The sequence below is a fragment of the Condylostylus longicornis genome, unplaced genomic scaffold, assembly GCF_029603195.1.
Source record: "Condylostylus longicornis isolate FDR11 unplaced genomic scaffold, ASM2960319v2 ptg000004l, whole genome shotgun sequence".
NCBI lineage: Eukaryota > Metazoa > Arthropoda > Insecta > Diptera > Dolichopodidae > Condylostylus > Condylostylus longicornis.
Genome location: NW_026577973.1, coordinates 16005309 through 16026286, shown reverse-complemented (window position 1 = coordinate 16026286; position 20978 = coordinate 16005309). Strand labels below are relative to the sequence as shown.

Genomic DNA, 20978 nt, shown 5'->3' with positions numbered 1-20978 from the left:
TTTTATATTACAACCTTCATATATACATATATATATACATATGTTTATATATATGTTTATATGTATATATATATATATATATATACATATATACATAATGTTACCACCAAGTTATTTTTTTTTCTTTGTATATCAACCAATAACATTTTTTTCTACAAAGCTTACATAATGATGAACGGTAACGACACCTTACATAAGAATATGTAAACCTTTAAATTTTCAATTTTGGTTACTTTTACATTACGCACCATTAGGAATTTTAATGCTAATTGAAAACTATTATAAGTATTTGACTTTTAATGGCAATTAAATTTTTTAAAGTTTTGTTTTCGATTTTCATAATTCAAAATTGTGACGATCTCATAGATAAATCTTGTTTAAAGGTTTTCGGTAAAATTAAAAAAGAAATCTTTGTCAATAATTTTTTTATACAATTATTTAATATGCACTACATAAATGTAATTTCGGTAACTCAATACTGTTATCATCATGTGAACTTTGTACTAAAAAAAGAATAAACTAACTAACCACTAAAAAAAACAATTGGTAAAATAACAGCATGTTGGATTTCTGAAATTTAAATTAGAGTATTTTTTTTTGTAATCTCTGAAACTAAAACAAAAATAAAAACAAAAAAAATTTAATTGTAGTCAAAACAAATTACATGAATTCCATTCTATTGTAATATCGTAAATGTAAAAGATTAAAGTTTTTGATGTTCTTTTTTTTTGTATTAGTTAAAATTCATAACTATAAATAATATTTTAGAAACAAACAAAAATTGTATTTAAATTTCAATAAAAAAAGCAAACAATAGAAATCTCAACAAATTTATAGATTATGACTACGACTTTTATGGTTATTCGGATTATCGTGGTGGATTCAATGAATCATATTATGAAGACTATTATCGTACTTTTGAAGGAGATTACTTTTTTGATTATCCACCATGTGGGGTATCACCATCCGGAGGGCCCGTTGGTGGACCACAAAGAACTACTAAAAACAATGTGGTGGGTCATCAATAATGTTATGTTATTTTTTTTTATTACTTTAAATTTGTCAAAAAAAAAAATAATTTTTTTTTTAATTTTTCATCTGTTTATTTTTTTGGTTATTTTATGCTTTAAAATTTTATTTCACTTTACATAATATTTAAAATACAAAAACAGAAAAATCGAAACAATTTAGAATTAAAAAAAAAGAATGAATTTTAATTCAACTTAACGATTTCTTAAACTTTACTATATGAGAAGTTATGAATTTTACTATTTTTTTTTAATTACCAACAACTTAACAAATATTTTAAAAGTTTTTCTTTTTTTTCTTTAAAATGAAAACTTTAAAAATACAACAATATAAGAATAAGGAAGAGAGGTAAAACGAGAATCAAAATTAATTACAAAAAAAATTTCATATGTACAAAAATTACGAGCTTTTAATGAACGGGATTTCTTTTATTCTGTCCTACTAGAAATTAAAATTTTGTTATAATTTTATAATGCACAAGTCCAGCTTAACTTTTATTTTAATGGTATTTATGTTTATTTATATTTTTTTATTTTATTTAATTTTTTTTTTGTCTTTTTTTTTTTTATTAAATTTATGTTGCTTGGCAGAATTACGTATGTGGTTTTGTACTAAAACAAACTTTGTATAAAAATAATATTACTAATATTTTAAATGTAATAAAAAAACATGAATAAAAACAAAAACTTTTTACCTTATAACTTATATGCTTGAAAGCTAATTTAAATATATACATACATATATATATATACATATATACATATGTATATATATATATATATATATATATATATATATATATGTATATATATATATATAGTGTATTTAAAATAAAAATCCCTTTAAAACAATTTTTTATAATATATAGTAATTTTTTAATATCCATATAAGAATCCTTCTTTAAAAGTGCTTGTAGAAGTTTTATATTAATTATATACTTATATGAGAAAAATAATATTTATATACATAATTAATTTCTATTAATTCATATACATATAATATTTAGGGTAAATTGAAAAAAAAATCATCGATACTGTGAAGGTGATTGGTGCATCAATTCATTTTTGAATTTACCCACTATTTATTTTATAAATATTTATGTATGTGTATAATATAATTTAATAAAAATAATACTATTATATTATCTTAATTTTTTTTGTGATAAAATGTCAATTAAAAGGAATCATGAAACTAACAATGTGGAAAATTATTCTTTTTAAATAGTTAACGTTGATCTATAAATAGCTTAACAGGCAAATTAATCTTGTAATTTATCGCTTTAAATAAAAAAATAAATAAAATAAACAAAAATGCAAAATATTATTGTAAAATTTTTAATGCTTATTGAAATTTACATAAACGTACATATATTACGATATATAACAAAAACTGTTCAGTATTACAATTGTGGATCATTTCCTTAAAAAAATTCAACCGAATCGCAATTTCAATACTGTTTCTAAAAAATGTCCGAAAGTTTAGAAAAACAATATAGCCAATCAATGTGTTTAAAAAGTCTATGTTTTTCTAATTCTTAATTATTTTTTGAAACTAATTTATATTTAGTTTCAGTTAAAATTAAAATAATAATTATATATTGTTTTAAAAAATATTTTTTATTGAAATAAAAGAAATTTCACAGGTGATTTGTTAATAAGGAGGTTATTCCACACAGTAATTTTTCTATCATGTTTTCGCCTAATAAATTTCATTTACAAATTAATGAAATTTTTTTTTCATTTAAATTATGTAATATTTTGTATTTTATAAATATTCACAACAAATATTTAAATTTTATAACAATAAATTCAATTTAAACTTTGAGTTCATTGCATACAGTTAAAAATAAGAAAAAATAAATATTTATTTGGCTTATGGTTTTTACATCAATTAAATTTAATCGAAAAAAAGTGATTTTTTCAAATAGATAATATAATGAGTATATACGTATAAATATACATGTAATAATGTTGTATATTAGAACGCTGGATTATTGCATACGTATTTTCAAAGCTTCAATTTATATTAGGTTTATTTTTCAATTAACAAAAATTTTTCCTATACAAAAAAAAATACATTTTTTAAAAAAAGATTAGAACGTTACTCAAAATTTTCATTTCGCTAATAATTATACTTCTCAGTATATAAAATAAAATTTGAAAAAAAAAATCAAAGAATTTTTTTTTTATTATATAAGACGTATATCAAAGTGAGTGCACGCACTTGAAAAACTTAAAAATTATAGAATATAAGCAGTTATAAATATTTTTAATTAATAAACGCAGTTGTTTTTTATTTTATCGTATATTATTGAACTTTTACGTTTTATTCAGTTTCAACTTAATTAAATCAATAATTAATATAACCTATTAATATTATATACATATGTATATATATAATAAGTGTATATAACTATATAAGGTATACATATGTACATTTTTATAAAACATTGAGTATGTACATAAATAAGTTTAAATATAATTACATATATACATTTATATATCTTATTTATATACATATATATATATCTAATATTAAAATATATTGTTAATTATATAACTATAATACAAATATACAAAATATAATGTAGCTTTTATACTTTTTTATTTTTTATTTAATTCTTTTATATAATGTTCTAACGAATTTCGTTTTTTATTTTCTTTTTTTCGGTTATGCTTCTTGAATCAAAATAATATGAAAATCTTAATATGTATTAAAAAAAAAAAAAACACACGTTTATTTTTGCAAATCAAATTTGTTTTTTTTTTATTGAAAATGCATCAATCAATGAACATTTTCGTAAAAAAAAAAAATGAAATTAAAAAAAAAAAAAAAAATAGGGGGTTGGACTTGGACGTGGAACCACGGGGCGTGGCCGAGTCGTTGGGCTCCATGGCAACATCAATCGTCTGGGGGTCCCACCGGCAGTGGCGGTGGTGGCGGTGGCATCTCATCGAGTGGCCACCGCGGGGGTTCTGGAAACACCAGGGGGGGTCCATGGGGTGGGACAAATTCGTCCCAAAGATCGTGGCATCCAACGCGCCAAGCCGCTACAAAATTTACCAGGTGAGAAGTTCAATCACAAAAACAAACAAACAAAAAATAAACTTAAAAATTTACGAGTATATACGAAAAACAAAAACCTGATAAAAATGTTAACAAAACAATTTACAAAATAAAAAAAAATATAAAAAAAAAATTGTAATAAAAAAAAATCTTAGATTACAAAAAAAAAACTTTTTTTTTTATTAAGGAAATTTTTTCAATTTTACAAAAGAAAACAAAGGTGGATATTCATGTATTTTTTTTATATACATATATACATATATATATATATATACATATAAATGTATTAATTTATATATGAGTTTAAAGAAAAATAAATCTTCTTTTACTGCTGTAATAATTTAAATTACAATTACGATAGATTTTTTTGTAATAGACGTAAAAATTTGCTATTTCAAAAAACAAAATTTTTTTTGCATGTAAAATTTTTCAATAATTGTTTCTGTGTTTTAAGAACTTTTGGTTTATAGAACTATAAAATATTTTTATTATTATTCAAAAGCAGTAGAAGTAAAAGCAAATTAAAAAAAATACCAAAAATTATTTCTTGAATGAGTGTAAATTTTCATAACGTTCTAACGACCGAGCGTTCTAAAATTGTACTTTTTTTTTTAATATTTTTTTTCCTTGTTATAATTTTTCGCAATGAAATCTAAAAAATAAGAAGACTTATTTTAAAACAACTTGGAATTATTCGAACTGTAAAAAATTTATTGAATGCTATTTTATTTCTTCCTTTTATTTTACAAACACTTTTCATCTCCTACATAATGGAATGTTAGTTTTACTCCTCATATGATGTATGAAAAATATTATCAAAAAGAATATTTGACAATTTGGCTAAAACTGCATTAGAAAATTTTAAATCTTGAACAAAAAAAGATGACTAAAAACTGCGGTTGGACGAAGAAAACAAAAACTTCATACAAAAATATAATTTTAAAGAAAATATACGTTAAACAAATGCAAAATTTTCATTACTTTTTGATTCAGAAGAACCGAATTTTTTTTTTAGAGCAAAAACATATTTTTATTTTTTTTTTAGTTTTGGTGTTTATTTGAAGTTTTCAAGGAATACATTAAAAAAAAAAAACACGTTCATAAGAGGCTTTGTGTGTATATAATATATACTATCATCTTTTTATAACATATATATACAAACATATATATATATAACTACAATATAGTTTCTTATTAATTTTATTGAACACAACACACATACATAAAACATACACATGTACACATTTAAATGTATATAAATTATGCATCTGAAATTCGCTGTAAGATAATATAGATGTGCAGTATACTTACAATATATTAATACATATATGCGAATAATTTTGTTACGTAATATATATATATATAAATTATACTCATTTATGTAAAACAGTAGCGCTTTATTCATACACAATAATACATAACGTATTTGAAATAATATGCATAAATTTTCCTAGGTTACAAAATTTATATACCAAACAAAAAGCATTAAAACTACTAAAACCACCAATAACCAAGTTTTGAATTAAGTATGTAACAAATAAAAAAGAAAAATAATTCCATTTTAAGCTTCAGCTTTTTAAAAACGTTTATTATATCAAAGCAAATATTAGACTAAAAAACAAAAATATTTAAAAAATTAATCATCTAGCTTCAAAAATGTTGAAGTTAGTTACAATAATTTAATGTATTTATAATGTTTTTGATTGACATTCGCAATAAAAATAATTTAAAACAAAGTCTAGGGTGTTGCAAAAATTTCCAAAAAATATAAAATCGATCTGGTCGCGAAACTTGTCTTTTATAACTTAAGAAATTCCATTAAGTTTTTACACTTAATAATTGTTTTCTTCAAAATTAACAATTAGAAAATAAAATAATTTCAATTCAATAAATAAATTTTTTAACATTTAATTTATACAACATTCTACATAAAAAATATTTATCCAAACATCTTTACGGTATTATATGACTAATATTCTTACCTATGTTATATACAATTGTAGTTAAATTAAAAAAAATATCTTTCTTTTAGTTTTTAATAAGTTTTGCTACATATTAATATAAATTTGGTTTTGTTAAAGAAATTTTTTACTTTTGCTGCTGAAATTTACACACGTTTTTTATATATATATACATAAAAAAATAATTTTCACATTATATACTTAATTCTAAAATAATAGTTTAAGAACACTTTCAATTACATTAATACAATATATTTTTTTGCCAAGAAACTTAACATTTTGTAAATTTCATACTTAGATTCTACTGTATAATCATATTTTATATAAATTTATATTTAAAATATAGTTGAATACTAATTGAATAACATTTTATATATATATATGTATATTATATACATACATATTTGTACTTAAAAGTAGTATAATAAAAATAAAAATTCTTATAAATAATAAAACAAGAGAACGAATGTTATGACTTTAATTATAAATTTACACACTGCATTTAATATTTAATAATATTTGGTATTTATTTTTTTATATTTCTTTTTTTTTCTTTGAATTTATTTTTTTTTTGTGACTGAAAATGGAATTTTACATCTAAATTTTTAAGATATTAATCGAAAAATAAAATAAAATATTTTTATTACATGTATAGTTTACCAATGAATAAAAAAGATAAGATTTACACAAAAAAACTTGCAATTGCAAATGCTATATATTTTGTTTTTTGTTTTGGTTTTTAAGTAACCTACATACATACATAATTATTATAAAATTGTCATATTTTAAAATATTTATAAAGGGTTTTTTAATTATATTTTAACTTGTTTACCCTTTTGCTTTGCTAAAGAAAAAAAAACGAAGCAAATTAAAATTTCATTTAAAATTATTATTTTTTTTATGATTTAATACTAATCGTATCATTTATATACATACATAATACATCTATATATACTTATATATATATATAAATCTTGTATTTACGTGTTTCATTTTGAATGCGATATTAATTATATTTTGCTTAAAATTGTATTATTTTTTTTTAATAAAATTTTTTGGTGTACTGTTTTTAAAGTTAATATTCTGCATAATTTTAACATAAGGTATTTTTGTTATTTAATACATACATACAATATATACATATATATATATATTTCTAATATTTTTTGAATTTATTTTCATACCATCATTTCTTAAAATTTTTTATTTTCCTTTTATTTTATTTTTTGTTCTGTAAATGTACAAACATTTTTTTATTTTTCCTACAAAAAAAAAAAGACCAATATAATTCGGCAAAAATAAAATAAAGTTTTACCTTCTTAAAATCTTAAATAAAAAAAATATAAAAAGCAAAGAAGAAAATACAGTTTCCATTTAATGATGAACTAAAATTCTTTTATTTGAAACTCCTCTATTCCGTTTAAAAATCTTCTATTAATGAGCCATCATAAGTTTGGCATTTAAAGTTAAAACAACACAAGGTAGTAGGGAGCGGTAATATTTTAAATTTTATAAATTTCATCATTACGTCGTTTATTCGGTATCAAAAGATTTTTGCAATTTATTTGACATTTTGTTTTTTTTTTTTTTAATTTTATAGCGTTTACACGTAGTGTTTTCAATACACTTTTCCTATTTTGGCAGTTTTAAAAATAATGCGATTTTATTCAAAATAATACTAAAACGATAATATTTTTAATTAAAAAATATATTATTGTTACGTATATAAGCAAATATTAATTTTTCATTTAAAAACTTTGATGCCGTTTTTTTTCAATTATATAGTTATCAGACATATTATTATGACAAATACTAAAATTTAAATTAATATTAAGAATTTAAGAAAATTATTGCCACAAAATATTGCTATTTGTGATTTTGTTTCAAATAATATTCTATTTGTATTAATCAATTTTTTATATAAATGTACATTGATATTATTAAAAATTCATTGAAAAAATTTATATATATTTTACATATATTTGCAATTATTGTATTAAAAGAAATTGAAAACGGTTTGAAAAATTTATTTTCATTATTTCATTATTACAAACGGAGATAGAATATCTCAAGAGCGGAATGTTCTCAACGTTCTTCATAATTTTACTACCTAAAGTACGAATCTAGAGTATAAAAAAAAATTTGAATAAAAAAATGTAAAACGCTTACGTTGTTATATAGTAAAAGTTTTCAATTCTATATTAAGTTTATTAAATATTATTGCTTACAATTAATATTATATCATATGAAAATTTAATAAAAGTATAATTTAAATTATATTCCAGTATCCATTACGGCCAATTCCTAAAATTGCAATGAAAATCCATGAATAATTGTGTCAAAAGAAACTTGAAAAAAATAAAATTCAAAACTAAAAAATTCAAATTTATTATACTATTTTAATTATTTATGACGTTGAATTTTTCAAATATGCAAATTAAGTATTTTGGAGGTAATCATTACTTATATGTATATAATACAAAAAAACGACTATATATCGAATGATAACAATCTATAAAACATTATCAGTTGATTTTATAAAAAATTTCCGAAAATTCTAAACCTATTATAATTTAAGTTTACAACCGAGTGGATAATTAATTGAAACGAATAAGAATTGAATTATATGAAATATTGCCAGATATTCAAAATCGTTTAATTTATGTATTCGAGCTATTTTGTATTCCAAGTATAGGCGCATACCTATGACTTATAAAATCATGTTTTAAAACTGAACCAACCAAAATTCTGGGGTATTTTTTTGATATCATTTAAATTACATAAAATTTTTCAGTTTATCGTAAATATAAAGAATTTATTATATCGTACAACAATATTTACAAGGTTTTTTTAATATCTGACATTGATATGTAAAAAATGTAAAAAATCATATATTAATTTAAAAAAAAGATGAAAGCATCAGTTTAGGTGTGAAATCTGTTTTTAAGGATTATTTATTAATTTATTAATTGGGTGTAATTCTTGAAAAATTTTATCCTATGAATTTTATAAATCTCTGGCGATAGGCATATTTAATATTTTTTTTTTTTTACTTTTTCAATAATATTCTATTACACTATATTTTTACATAAAAAATACTGTTCTATTTTTTTTTGTTGTCTTAGAAATTAATTTGTAAAATTTGATTTTTTTTTTACATATAATCAATGAATTACTTTTCGAAATTATCAAATTTATTTTCTTTTCAATTCCTAAAGCACTAGTAGTAGTCGGTAAACGTAAATTTGATGGAAGTCACCAAAATCCAGGAGATACAAAACGACGTTATGCAAGCGGTTTGATAGGAAATAGTAGTTCATGGGGTAGTCAACCTCTACCCCAACAGCCATTAGCAACTAACGGAGAGCAGTGGTATACCGACACTTATCCACCATGGAGTTAAAATTTTTTATTTAGACTATAAATCATGATTATTAAAAAACAAAAATAACTTTTAAAAAACACCAATATAAAAAAAAACAAAAGAAACAAAAAAAAATAATATTTTTTCATTTAAAATATATTTTGTGAATACAATTAATTTTTGATCACACTAAGCAATTTCAGAAAATAATAACATAAAATAAAAATAAAATAAAATGTAGTGCAAAACACCCAATTTTTGAAAAATTCTAATATGTTAACGACCATTTTGCTCATTACGTTTTTTTTTAAATGCCACACATTTATGATTATATGTACATTTTTGTTCTTTTATCATATAGCAACATTTCTTTGTAAGTTTTTGTTAAAAATTAAATAAATTATTTTGTTTTTTTTTTTTTTAAATAAACTAAAAAAAAATGAATGTTTCAAAACTTTTTGTAATTTTTAATACAATGAAAGTATTTGAAGAACAGAATATTCTACTATTTTATAATTATTACTTTTAGATATTAATTACAATATATAAAAATATTTAAGGCATTGTTTTAAAATAAGTTTTTTTTTAATAAACTTAAAAAGTAAATAGGTGCTATTCTTATGGTAGTTAAGCAGTATTGAACGCTAATTACTAAAAAACAAAAAATATAAAAAAAAAAATGCAAAAAAATTAATAATAATTAAAAATGTATAAAAAAAATAATTTCATCCAAAATTTAAATATTCGAAATAAATTTGACAAAAGAAACAAAAACATTTACTCTGGGCGCTAAATGAGAGTGATTTTCTCATTTTCATATATATAGAAAAATATTCTCTTCGGATCAAAAATTTAACAAAATTTAAAAAGAAGCATGTCAATACACACATTCTTTTAAAGGTACATATATATATATATATATATATATATATATATATATATATATATTAAAAATAAAAGAAAAAATAAAAAAAAAAATAATAAAAGATAAAAACATAATATATTGTAATGTATTTAGTTAAAAACAAAAGAAAATTTTTAAAAAATTGAAATAATAATTACAAATAAAATTAATAATTAAAATAAGAACAAAAATTAAATTAAAAAAGTATTTAGGATATAAATTCAATTATCACTAACAACAGACGTTTGACTGATCTTATTTACAATAAATAATTAATGATAAATGAGATATAAATAAATAAATTGTATACTATTTGCAATAAATGAAGTATCGTATTAAGATTTAGTAAAGAAACAAAAAATAATTTAATAAATTTCCAATTAAGCTTACAATAAAATTACGTACTTCAGTTTAGTAGGGTTTATATATAATAAAAAAAAATGTGGATGTAAAATTACATTTTCTAATTTATATATATATATACATATATATATATATATATATATATATATATATATATATATATATATATATATATACATGTATTAATATGTTAAAAAAGCGTATACATATGTTTTAAAAAAACGTATACGCAACTATATAATAATTATATAACAAAATTAATGTATCGAATATCGAAATATGTTATAATTTATGAGTATATTAATAGTATACATTCTATATATATATAAATTTGTATGATTATATTACGTATTATATACTTATATACGAATAATATATAAAATATTTATATTTACATATAATGTCTAATACATTTTGCCTTCTTGATCAAATTAGCATACACGGTAATAGTGTTATAATAATCCGAAAAGGTAAAAAAAAAACTAATGTTTTTATTTTTTAATTTTTGAATTTTTTTTTTCTTTTTAATAATTTTAATAGAGTATAAAAAATTCTTAAGCAGTTAAATTATTTTTTGTTAAGCATTTTTATAAGAATAACACAATAGTATATAATATGAATTTTAATTACAGAGATTTTTTTTTCCTCCATAAATAATAAATATTTTTTTTAATCTACATTTACATACATACATCATACAAGTTTTATAAACATTAAGAAATACTTTCAACTTTCCATAACCCATTTATAATTTTTTTTTTTTAAAGTAATTATATGTAAGTAAGGACCCTTACATTTATCGTACATCTATTAAATTTGCTCACTTTTATCAATATAAAATGTGCATTAAAAAATAAAATAATAATAAAATTTTTATATGATATTTACATATATGTATGTACATAATATATGCTCTATATTAGATCGTAAAAAAATATAATAGAAAGATAAAAAACGAGAATAAATTGTTAAGTAAAAAAAATAAAAAGAAAAAAAAACATTTTAAAAACTTTACTATATGCACGTGGTTAGTTTCAAAATAATTAAGAGTATTTTGGTTTTTGGTTGTAATAATAAGGATCTTAATAGAATCTTTAGATCTATTAGAATTTTTTATCTTATTACATAATACATAGGAAGTATAGGGAAATATTTGTTCGTTTTTTTTTTTTTTGTTTTAAGTTTTGTTTCGGATTTCCCGTTGTTATTTCGGATTATCATGACACCACTACTGCATTTAAAATTTTTATAAAACACACACACACAGAAAAAATAGATAACTCAGCATTTTACTAACCTGTAGAGATCAATTTATGAGCATATATATATATAAATAAATTAATAAATATATAAGTATATATATATATATATATATATAAATATATTATACATACAAAAATATTATTGTCTTCTGAAAAAAGATTCTGGTAGCTTATGTACGCAAAATTGTAAAACAAAATGAGACAACATAACGCCATCTTTTGTAGAATACTGCTTAATAATCGGATATTTATTTTAAATTCTTTATAAAGAAGAAGAAATATAAGTTTATGCAGTAAAATTAAAACAAAAAAAGGACGTCATCGGTTTAGATTTGCAATCAAATGTTATCAACTACTATTATAGTGAATTTATACGTCAATATATTATTATTTTTTTTATGCAGCCGTTGTTTTCCAACAAAACATTTTTATTTTTTTTTTTTTTTTGTAAATAAATTTATATTTAAGCACAAATAAAAAATCATTTTTAACACTTTATTTGGTGACGTTGACATCAGTTGGACAAAATAAATAAAATATTTAAAATTATATCTTTGCTAGTTTTATTTATTTTTACCTATATTGTACTACATATATTTATTTTAATTAGTGTGTTTTTAGGAAAATAATCAAGTAAACAAAAATTTTCTATTTTGACAAAAAAAAAAATTTAAGTGTGATGAACTGCAGTCAAAATTGCTATCGTTTAACACCAAAACTTTTTATTTTCTTACCATCGGTTAATGGCCAATAAAATGAATAAACTAAAAGAAAACTTTAAAAGCTTTTGCTTTTTTTATATTAAAATGAAAATAATTTTTTGTTCAGGTCTATTCTTAACCGATCTATCCTATAAGATGCATGAAATTCACCGTTAAAAGTTTTTAAGCAGTATATCAAATGTATGCATTCAAGGGTCATCATATTATGGAAAATAAAATTAATCGTAAGGTATCAGCTGAAAATTTTCCTCAAAATTTGTAGGTAGTTTTATAAGCAAGGAGATTAAGTACATGTCAATCATAATAATGCAAGAGTTGATGTATTGTAAGCTATTCACAATATAAACTACGATATATGAAGACAAAAAATCAACTGCAGAATTTTTTAGGAAATTTGCTGTAAGTTGAATGTATTTTTAAAAAAAAAATACATTATTTTAAAACAAATTACTCAATTTCGCATTCTTAAATAAAGTAACTGAAAGTTATGAACAGTGATGCAGCTTCGAATTTTTTTTAGAGTCCAAATTAGAAGAGTGAAATCACTGAATGCAGAAAAAATCTGATACATTTTCTGCCAACAGGCGGTAGCTCGAAAACGAATATACATGCACATCCTCTCACAATTTTTTTTTTTAGATTTGATCAAAGAATCATCTCTCAAATTATTTGTTACCTTAAGTGAAAGAGCCACACAACAATATCAAGAAGCAATAAAGCGTCCAATATAAGTGTCCATAGCAATAATATGCTGCTCACCTACGTACAAAATAAATTTCAAGATTTTCGAAAGGTAACATTTCTTAATTGAATTTATTCAAATAAAACACAAATTATAACCACATTAATTCAGTTATTTATATTTATTTTATAATTACAAATTTATAAATTCAAAAGATATACTAGTATAGCAAATATATTTAATATATATATATGTGTATATATATATGTATTTTTGTTTGTTATCTCAGTCATAAAGCCGAGAAGCGATATATATACATAATAAAAAAGGTAATGAATACTTGCATACCTACTAAAAACTCCAATTATTTCAAAATCATTACATTTTAACGATTTCATTGTATCACAAATTAATAACATTTTAAGATACAAGCGACATATAAAAGCAAATTTAATAAATTATATTATAATAAAAGACCGATGTCCTTTTATTTGGGTCTCTATTGGATCCTGATTCGTCATCAACCACAGCTCTCGGTTCATGATCCTCCTGACCAGATTTTTCTACATATGATTTTGCGGCATTTGTGAACGAAGTCCTGTATCTTTTGCATATTAGTTCTGGAAACCTAACACGTCTCGCTCCCGTGAAGCAATGTCGACTTAACACATGCGTTGAATATTCTTGCGTCATCCACATTGCGTTCAATATTGAATTCAGGGCGCCCACAGTCTGTCTAATTCTATTCTCTATTCACAGCAATCCTATTCTCTATATCCTTAGCAGTTCCCCATCTGTTGCTATTTTGGTGCCCAGATTCAAATTGTGATACCTTCTCAATTAAGGTACCCCGTATGCAGAAAATGAACTGACTGGTATTGTTAATTTTCATCAGCTTAGTTTTTGATATATATTTTGAGGCCTACTTTGTCTACAGTCGCAACCACTTTATTTGGGTATAATAAGCTCCATGTCTTCGGCCGAGTGAGCGAGTATTATGACGTCATCGACATATTCCAGGCTTTGTAATTTTTATTCGAGCTGCCAGGTGATTCACCTGCGTAGTGATGCTGTTTCCCTCATACCTTTATCTAAAACCATAATGAATAACAGCGGAGACAGCGGACATCCTCGTTTGACTCCTATTGTCTGATCTGGCGTCATTGTATAGCTCCTTAATAATTTGTATTAGTTTAGCAAGGGTTCAATTTTTCTCACGTCACGTATGATTGCCAACGAAATCTGCACATAGGGAGCGCCATTCTACTTATTGCGCAACTATCAACCTATATGTTTGTCTGTTCGGTAGAGCTCCAATTCTGACGAAAGCCTGCCTTTTCATTTATAAAATTCTTTTCAAACTTTTTTCTACATTATTCAGCACAGCAATGTTTCTCCAATTTCAGCATTCCCTTCTTCCCTTTTATGGAGATTTCTTCTTTTAGCCATATTTTCTTTATTTTTAATTTCAGAGCAATGGCTACTGTGATTTCACCTGCCCTACGCAGTTCCATTGGAATGCCATCTAATCTTTCTGCGTTATTTTGCCCCAACTTTCTAGTTGCTTTAACTATTTCTCAGATACGACTAACTCTTCGATAGTCGTGCCTTCTTTAATATTAGGTTATTGGTCTTCGGGCTCTTTACCTTTGACATGTATGCTGGTTATTACGAAGTGTTTCATCTATTCAAATTACCATTCTTATTCTTTGGTTGGTTTCAGTTTTCGGTAGTTCTTATTTAAGAGAGTATTTATTTTTCTGTGGAGTAGTCGAGCATTATTTTGTTCTGCAGCTATTTGAGCTTCTTTTGCAATGTTATTATAGAATTTTTTCTCATCACTTCATGTCATTTTTCATATTCTTCTACACATCGAGGCACGTGAGTCTTTCAAAATTTTGATCAGTGATTTTTACCAGTTGTTGTCTTATGTTTCTTCTTTGTTCTATAGCAGCCGATGTTTCATCAGATATCCACTGGTTTGTCACCTGCCTAATGGTCCCCAAGACTTTTTCAGCAGCTTAACGATATATGTTCTGTGCTTGCTTATGATTTCGATTCTGACATCTGCCAAGTTTTTGCTGAAAGTTTGATACGTTCTTGCTTTCTAGCTTCTGTATTTAGCTTGCGAACGTCAAGTCGCTTTAATCTACTACGTTCTGCGAATTTTTATGCCTATAGTTAGGAGCATGTGGTCACTCTGAACATCTACTCTCTTCTAAGCTCTTAAGTCCATTACTTATCTTACCCTTCTCTGAGCAATACATATGCATACATATGTATATGGTCCACTTGGCTTTTTGTTTTGCCATTCAGAGATATTCAAGTGTATTTATGTATATTATGATAAATACAAACACAATAAATAGAAATAATAGGTCAGTCTGGTATAAGAAAGTTTTTAAAAACTTTTATGAAGCTTGAGAAAACTTTACAAAGTTCTTGTATGCAAAGTGTCTGGTATAACATTTTTTGAACAAAAATGAGAGAATATTATGACGTTATCATTTTTTCAATGTTAAAAGTTTTTCCAGTTTTGTAAAATAAATTTTAGTGTTTTAAAAACTTTTAAAATCTTAAAGCTGTCAGTTGTCACATACACATGTATGATACATATGCATACCCAAGAAAAACATGTCTTAAGTTACGACAGGTTTTATTTTTAACAAATTTTTTTCATCAATAATAATCTTTTTTTCAAAACTTTTTAATTAAAATTAAAATTTTCGATATTTTGTATAACCAAAATATTATATTTGTTCCATATAAGCATATGGGATAGCCCATTTCGGTATAAAAGTAAAAGTGAGAGTTTTCATCTAACGGTAAATTTCTTACGTGATCTGATAATCTCCTCATTTGTTCAAGGTGGCGTACTTTTGTTCGGTTTAGGGTAGTTATGAGTAGTTCGAACATAAAAATGAACGCAATATAAACAATGTTATGATCTGCTAATGTTCTCTCAAATATTAACTTGGTTTATGATTAATTTCTAATTTAATACTTCTAAGCAAGGCATATATGTAAAATATTAGAAGTAAGGCAATCATTAGACTAGTGTAAGGGTAATGAAAGTAATATCGATGTGAACCGTTTACCTTGCAATATTATTATTCTTCAGCTTCTATTTAAAAAACTTCTCAGCTTCTATTTATAAAACTTTGCATCAATACAAAATCACAAAAAAATTGATGCGCAGCTGATTTAATATTATGCGTATTTTTGACAGTTTTGGACACCAAACTTTAAAGTATTACGATATTGATGCATTTTCTTACATAATTTTAACATGATTACATATCGTTGTTGCATTGATTGTAAGTTTTGACATACCTTTTCTTTTTGATTGTGTTCATATCCATAATATATCTGTTTAAAATTATTAGGTACTGCCTATATTATACGACAATATCTAATATTAAATCGAACGCATTCGAAAAGTTAAAGGAAGAAGTATCTTTGTTTACATCTCGCTTACATTCCCTGAAAAATCGTATCTTGAAAAAAATCATAGTGAAGCCAAAAACTTCATGTAAGTCTCTCTCTTTGCTTCAGATATTGTCAAACTGAAATTAAGATTTAATGCCAAAAATGTTGTTGTTTTTTTTTTCTTAGAAAAGTACATGGCGCTTGTTTAAGAAATAAACAAAGAAGGTTTTACATATAAAATTAGTGAACTTTGTAAATAAAAAATCATTAAATATTTAATAATAAATGTTAAAAAAAAAATATTATTTTATAAGAACTTAAAGAAAAATATAACAAGTGAAAAAAAGAAAAAACCTGTTGAAAAAGGAAAGGTGTAAAGATCTAAATTGTTATTCCCATTTATGAAAACAAATATGTAGTTTTATTACACCACATACATGTGAATAATATTCATTTCAATAATTAAAAGAAATATTTATTCAATAGGGCTTTGATTAATTCATAATTTGTATTTATATTTATTGTTATTAATATTGTTTAGAGCTATTCGGTAAAATTGTCAAACAAAACTAATAATATAAGAAATTTTTAACGAAAAATGTTCATTTTAGAGGGTAATAAAATATTGTGATATTAAAATACTTTTAGTTAGTTACAATTTATAAAATATTATTATTCAAAGAGAAAAAAAAAAAGAGTTTTGCTTAAATTTGGTTTTTTTTTATAAATATCTAAAATGAAAAAATATTTTGAAATATATTTTAGTTTTTACTTTTAAAAAAATTTTCAATTTACCCTTTCTACAAATTACACATATTTTATAGTAGAAACCAGACAAAAAAATAAAATAAATACGCTCCTGTTACGACTTTGACAATGCTCGGAGCAAAGAAAGAGACATCTTGAAAAAATTTTTCTTCATTGATTTTTCAAGATGCTCCTTTTAGTATTTCTGATTCGTTAAATCTAACGAAATTTGCAAAATTATAATCAAAATAAAAATTAGTTGATCGGTGTGGAAGACTTTCGCAAAAAATAAATTTTCACGTTAATTTCTATTAGATGAAAATACGTTAATTTCTATTATTTGCTGTTAGACAAAGTCATGTCGTATATGTATACAGCACCTCATGTGTTACGTGTTGAAATTATTTTGAATTAATATAGTCTAATTAATAGAATTAATATAGTCTGAGAGTTTATGCGAATTTCGTACGTCAGGTGAATTACATAATACCTCTTTCATTAAATTTTCCATTTGCTCACTTTAAAAAAAACGCACTTAAATTAAAATATTTCCAGTAATCCACTATTTTAGTAAAATACATAAAAATTTAAAAAAGTTAATTGGAGAAAATTGCAAAGAAATTGCAAAATGAAAAATGGATGAATTTGTGTAAAATTTTTTTTAAACTTAAAATAAAAACAAATATTTAATGTTTTTGCCAAGTGGTAATAACTTTAACATTATTTATACTTTGACATTGTCAAAAAATAACACAGTAATTTTTTAATCAAGTTATTTTAAATCAAGCCTCGGAGCTTCTTATTTCTTAAAATTTAACTGAATTTATTTTTTCCTTACATTTGAAATTAAACTAAAGCACTTTCTTCTGTTATTTGTATTATTTAGTTTATTACTTTCCAAAATCTATTGATTTTGCAGGCCACTATTCATATTCAATATAAATTTTACTTTATAACACCTTGAAACTACCCTAAAATGGAAAACATTGAAAAAGATACAATATATCCAATATATGACAACATTTTTGTGTTAAAAAATTAGAATATATATATAACAGAATGTAATACATTTTAGAAATAAACTTTTATACCCTATTAGTTTTTGTTTAATTTTAAAATCACGAAAAATAAAATGAAAATGAAATTTAACTCCTGCGTAAAAATACATATGCGGTAAGTCTAAAAAATTGACAGCATTTCAATGTTTTGATGCCAAATGAATGTTAGTATTGAAATATATTTTAGGATCTGAAATAAGTTAAACAAAAACTTCTTAGATTTTCATATGCAATTGTCACAAATATTATAAGTTAAATCAAAATTAATTTTAAAGTCAATTGAAAGAAGATTATTTAAAATTATTAAAAATGGATGATGATGATATATCAACTATATATGATTCAACTGGAGCACTTGTCGAAGGGTGCAGGTTACCAGTGAGAATGCATGGAACGGAAGACTGGCCATTAGCTGAAATCGTTAGCGTCAAAGAGCAAGAATGTAGAAGAATTTTTTATGTGCACTATGTTGATTTTAATAAACGCTTAGATGAATGGGTATCTGAAGAGTATTTGGATACCAGAAAAGTACAATTTCCCAGAAGAGATGCAACAGCTACTACAGCAAGTACAGGCGTCACAACGCCAAAAAGAATTCTTTCAATTCCCGGAAGTGTGTCAAGACCTGCCAGTCCTACAAATTCTGAAATCGTTAACGGGAATACGGTTTTGGCAGCTGCCTTACAAAAGAAAATTAACAGAAAGCGTAGAACTCAAATAGTTATAGAGAATGAAGAATCTTCCCAAGATGTTCCTGATAAAACCCCAAGACAATCTGGTAGTATGGTTGCACATCATGATGATGTAGTGACCAGAATGAAAAATGTTAAAATGATAGAACTAGGAAAACATAGAATAAAACCATGGTATTTTGCGCCATATCCTCAAGAGCTGTGCCAAATGTCATGTATATATATTTGTGAATTTTGCCTGAAATATCGTAAGAGTAAAAAATGTTTAGAGAGACATCTTAACAAATGCAATTTAAAGCACCCACCTGGAAATGAAATTTACAGAAAACAAACAATTTCGTTTTTTGAGATTGATGGAAGGAAAAATAAAGTTTATGCACAAAACTTATGTCTTCTTGCGAAGCTATTTTTGGATCATAAAACATTGTATTATGACACAGATCCGTTTTTATTCTATGTTATGACAGAATTTGATTCAAGAGGCTTTCACATAGTGGGGTACTTTTCCAAAGAAAAAGAAAGCACTGAAGATTACAACGTTGCTTGTATACTGACGATGCCGCCATATCAAAGGAAGGGATATGGAAAACTTTTAATAGAATTTAGTTATGAATTATCGAAATTTGAAGGAAAAACAGGTTCGCCTGAAAAGCCATTATCAGATCTGGGATTACTTTCTTACCGATCTTATTGGGCTCAAACTATATTAGATATCTTCATTACCCAAAATCCTGGTCCAGATGGTGAAAAGCCACAAATTACAATTAATGAAATTTGTGAATTAACAAGCATAAAAAAGGAAGATGTTATCTCCACCTTACAAAACTTAAATCTAATTAATTATTATAAAGGACAGTATATTGTGTGCATCAATCGAGAAATAATTGATCAACACAAAAAAGCAATGGACAAAAGGAAAATTCGCATTGATTCTAAATGCTTGCACTGGTCACCCAAGGACTGGACGAAGAGATCGAAGTGGTAAAATAAAATAAGTTTACTCCATGCATTCTTTGTTAAGAGCAAAATTTTATTTTTAAAGTCAAAAGCAGAAAATATAGAAAATGAAACATTAAACTATTTATATTTCTTAGCAACTTTAATATATAATTTATGCACATTTGCATTTTTATTTTACTAAACACTCATTCCAACTGCATAATTCTCCTGAAACGTTATTTACCTAAGTTCGCCTATTATTGAATTACAGAATTGAATAATAATTATTGAGTTAAAGTTATTTTCCCAAGGCTTTGGAATTCATAGGTTAATTCCCTAAACTCTATTGTGATAAAATTTTAATCAAAATAATATTACGCTAAGTGCAAAAATTTTTTTAAATTTAATATGCACATGCTATGTACATGTGTACGCATATTTTAAGCATTAACTGTGTGCGTTCTAAAAATTCATGTTCCTCTTTTTGCAAGCTTAAATTATTAAGTGTACACGGATGGATTGGTGGGAAGAATTCCTTAATTATTCAATAGGAAAACACCATTTGGTGGCACGCCGATGAATTGAGGGCATCGGTATCCAATAAATCGAAGACTATTGGAGACAAAATATAGGATATAACTCAGTCACCTGCGAAATATTGTGGGATTGCCTCGAAAAACTAAACGGGCAAAACCAGATAATTTTGTACTAGGAGTCAGGCCGACGTGCTAGCGAAGAGGGCGTTCTGCGACCGTTTTCT

At 23.7% G+C, this 20978-nt stretch overlaps 2 protein-coding genes across 10 annotated transcripts in view; both read left to right on the top strand.

Moving 5' to 3' along the window:
- LOC129612898 (heterogeneous nuclear ribonucleoprotein R) overlaps window positions 1-9785 on the top strand; it is a 53596-nt gene extending 43811 nt beyond the window's left edge. For 2 of the 9 annotated variants that reach the window (XM_055526761.1, XM_055526787.1), the window contains 2 exons: window positions 3870-4095; window positions 9275-9431. In XM_055526761.1, the coding sequence (XP_055382736.1) occupies window positions 3870-4095; window positions 9275-9293 (245 nt within the window). In that variant the 3' untranslated portion in view covers window positions 9294-9431. Of the gene's footprint in view, window positions 1-837; window positions 1014-3869; window positions 4096-9274 lie in introns of all 9 variants that reach the window. The other 7 variants (XM_055526737.1, XM_055526728.1, XM_055526718.1 and 4 more) reach the window with 7 other exon arrangements.
- An 8991-nt stretch (window positions 9786-18776) lies between these two features.
- Window positions 18777-20405, top strand: LOC129611194 (histone acetyltransferase Tip60). Its single transcript, XM_055524189.1, has one exon. It carries the CDS (start codon window positions 18897-18899, stop codon window positions 20262-20264), a length of 1368 nt encoding a protein of 455 aa, XP_055380164.1. The 5' UTR covers window positions 18777-18896; the 3' UTR covers window positions 20265-20405.
- The last annotated feature ends 573 nt before the right edge of the window (window positions 20406-20978 follow it).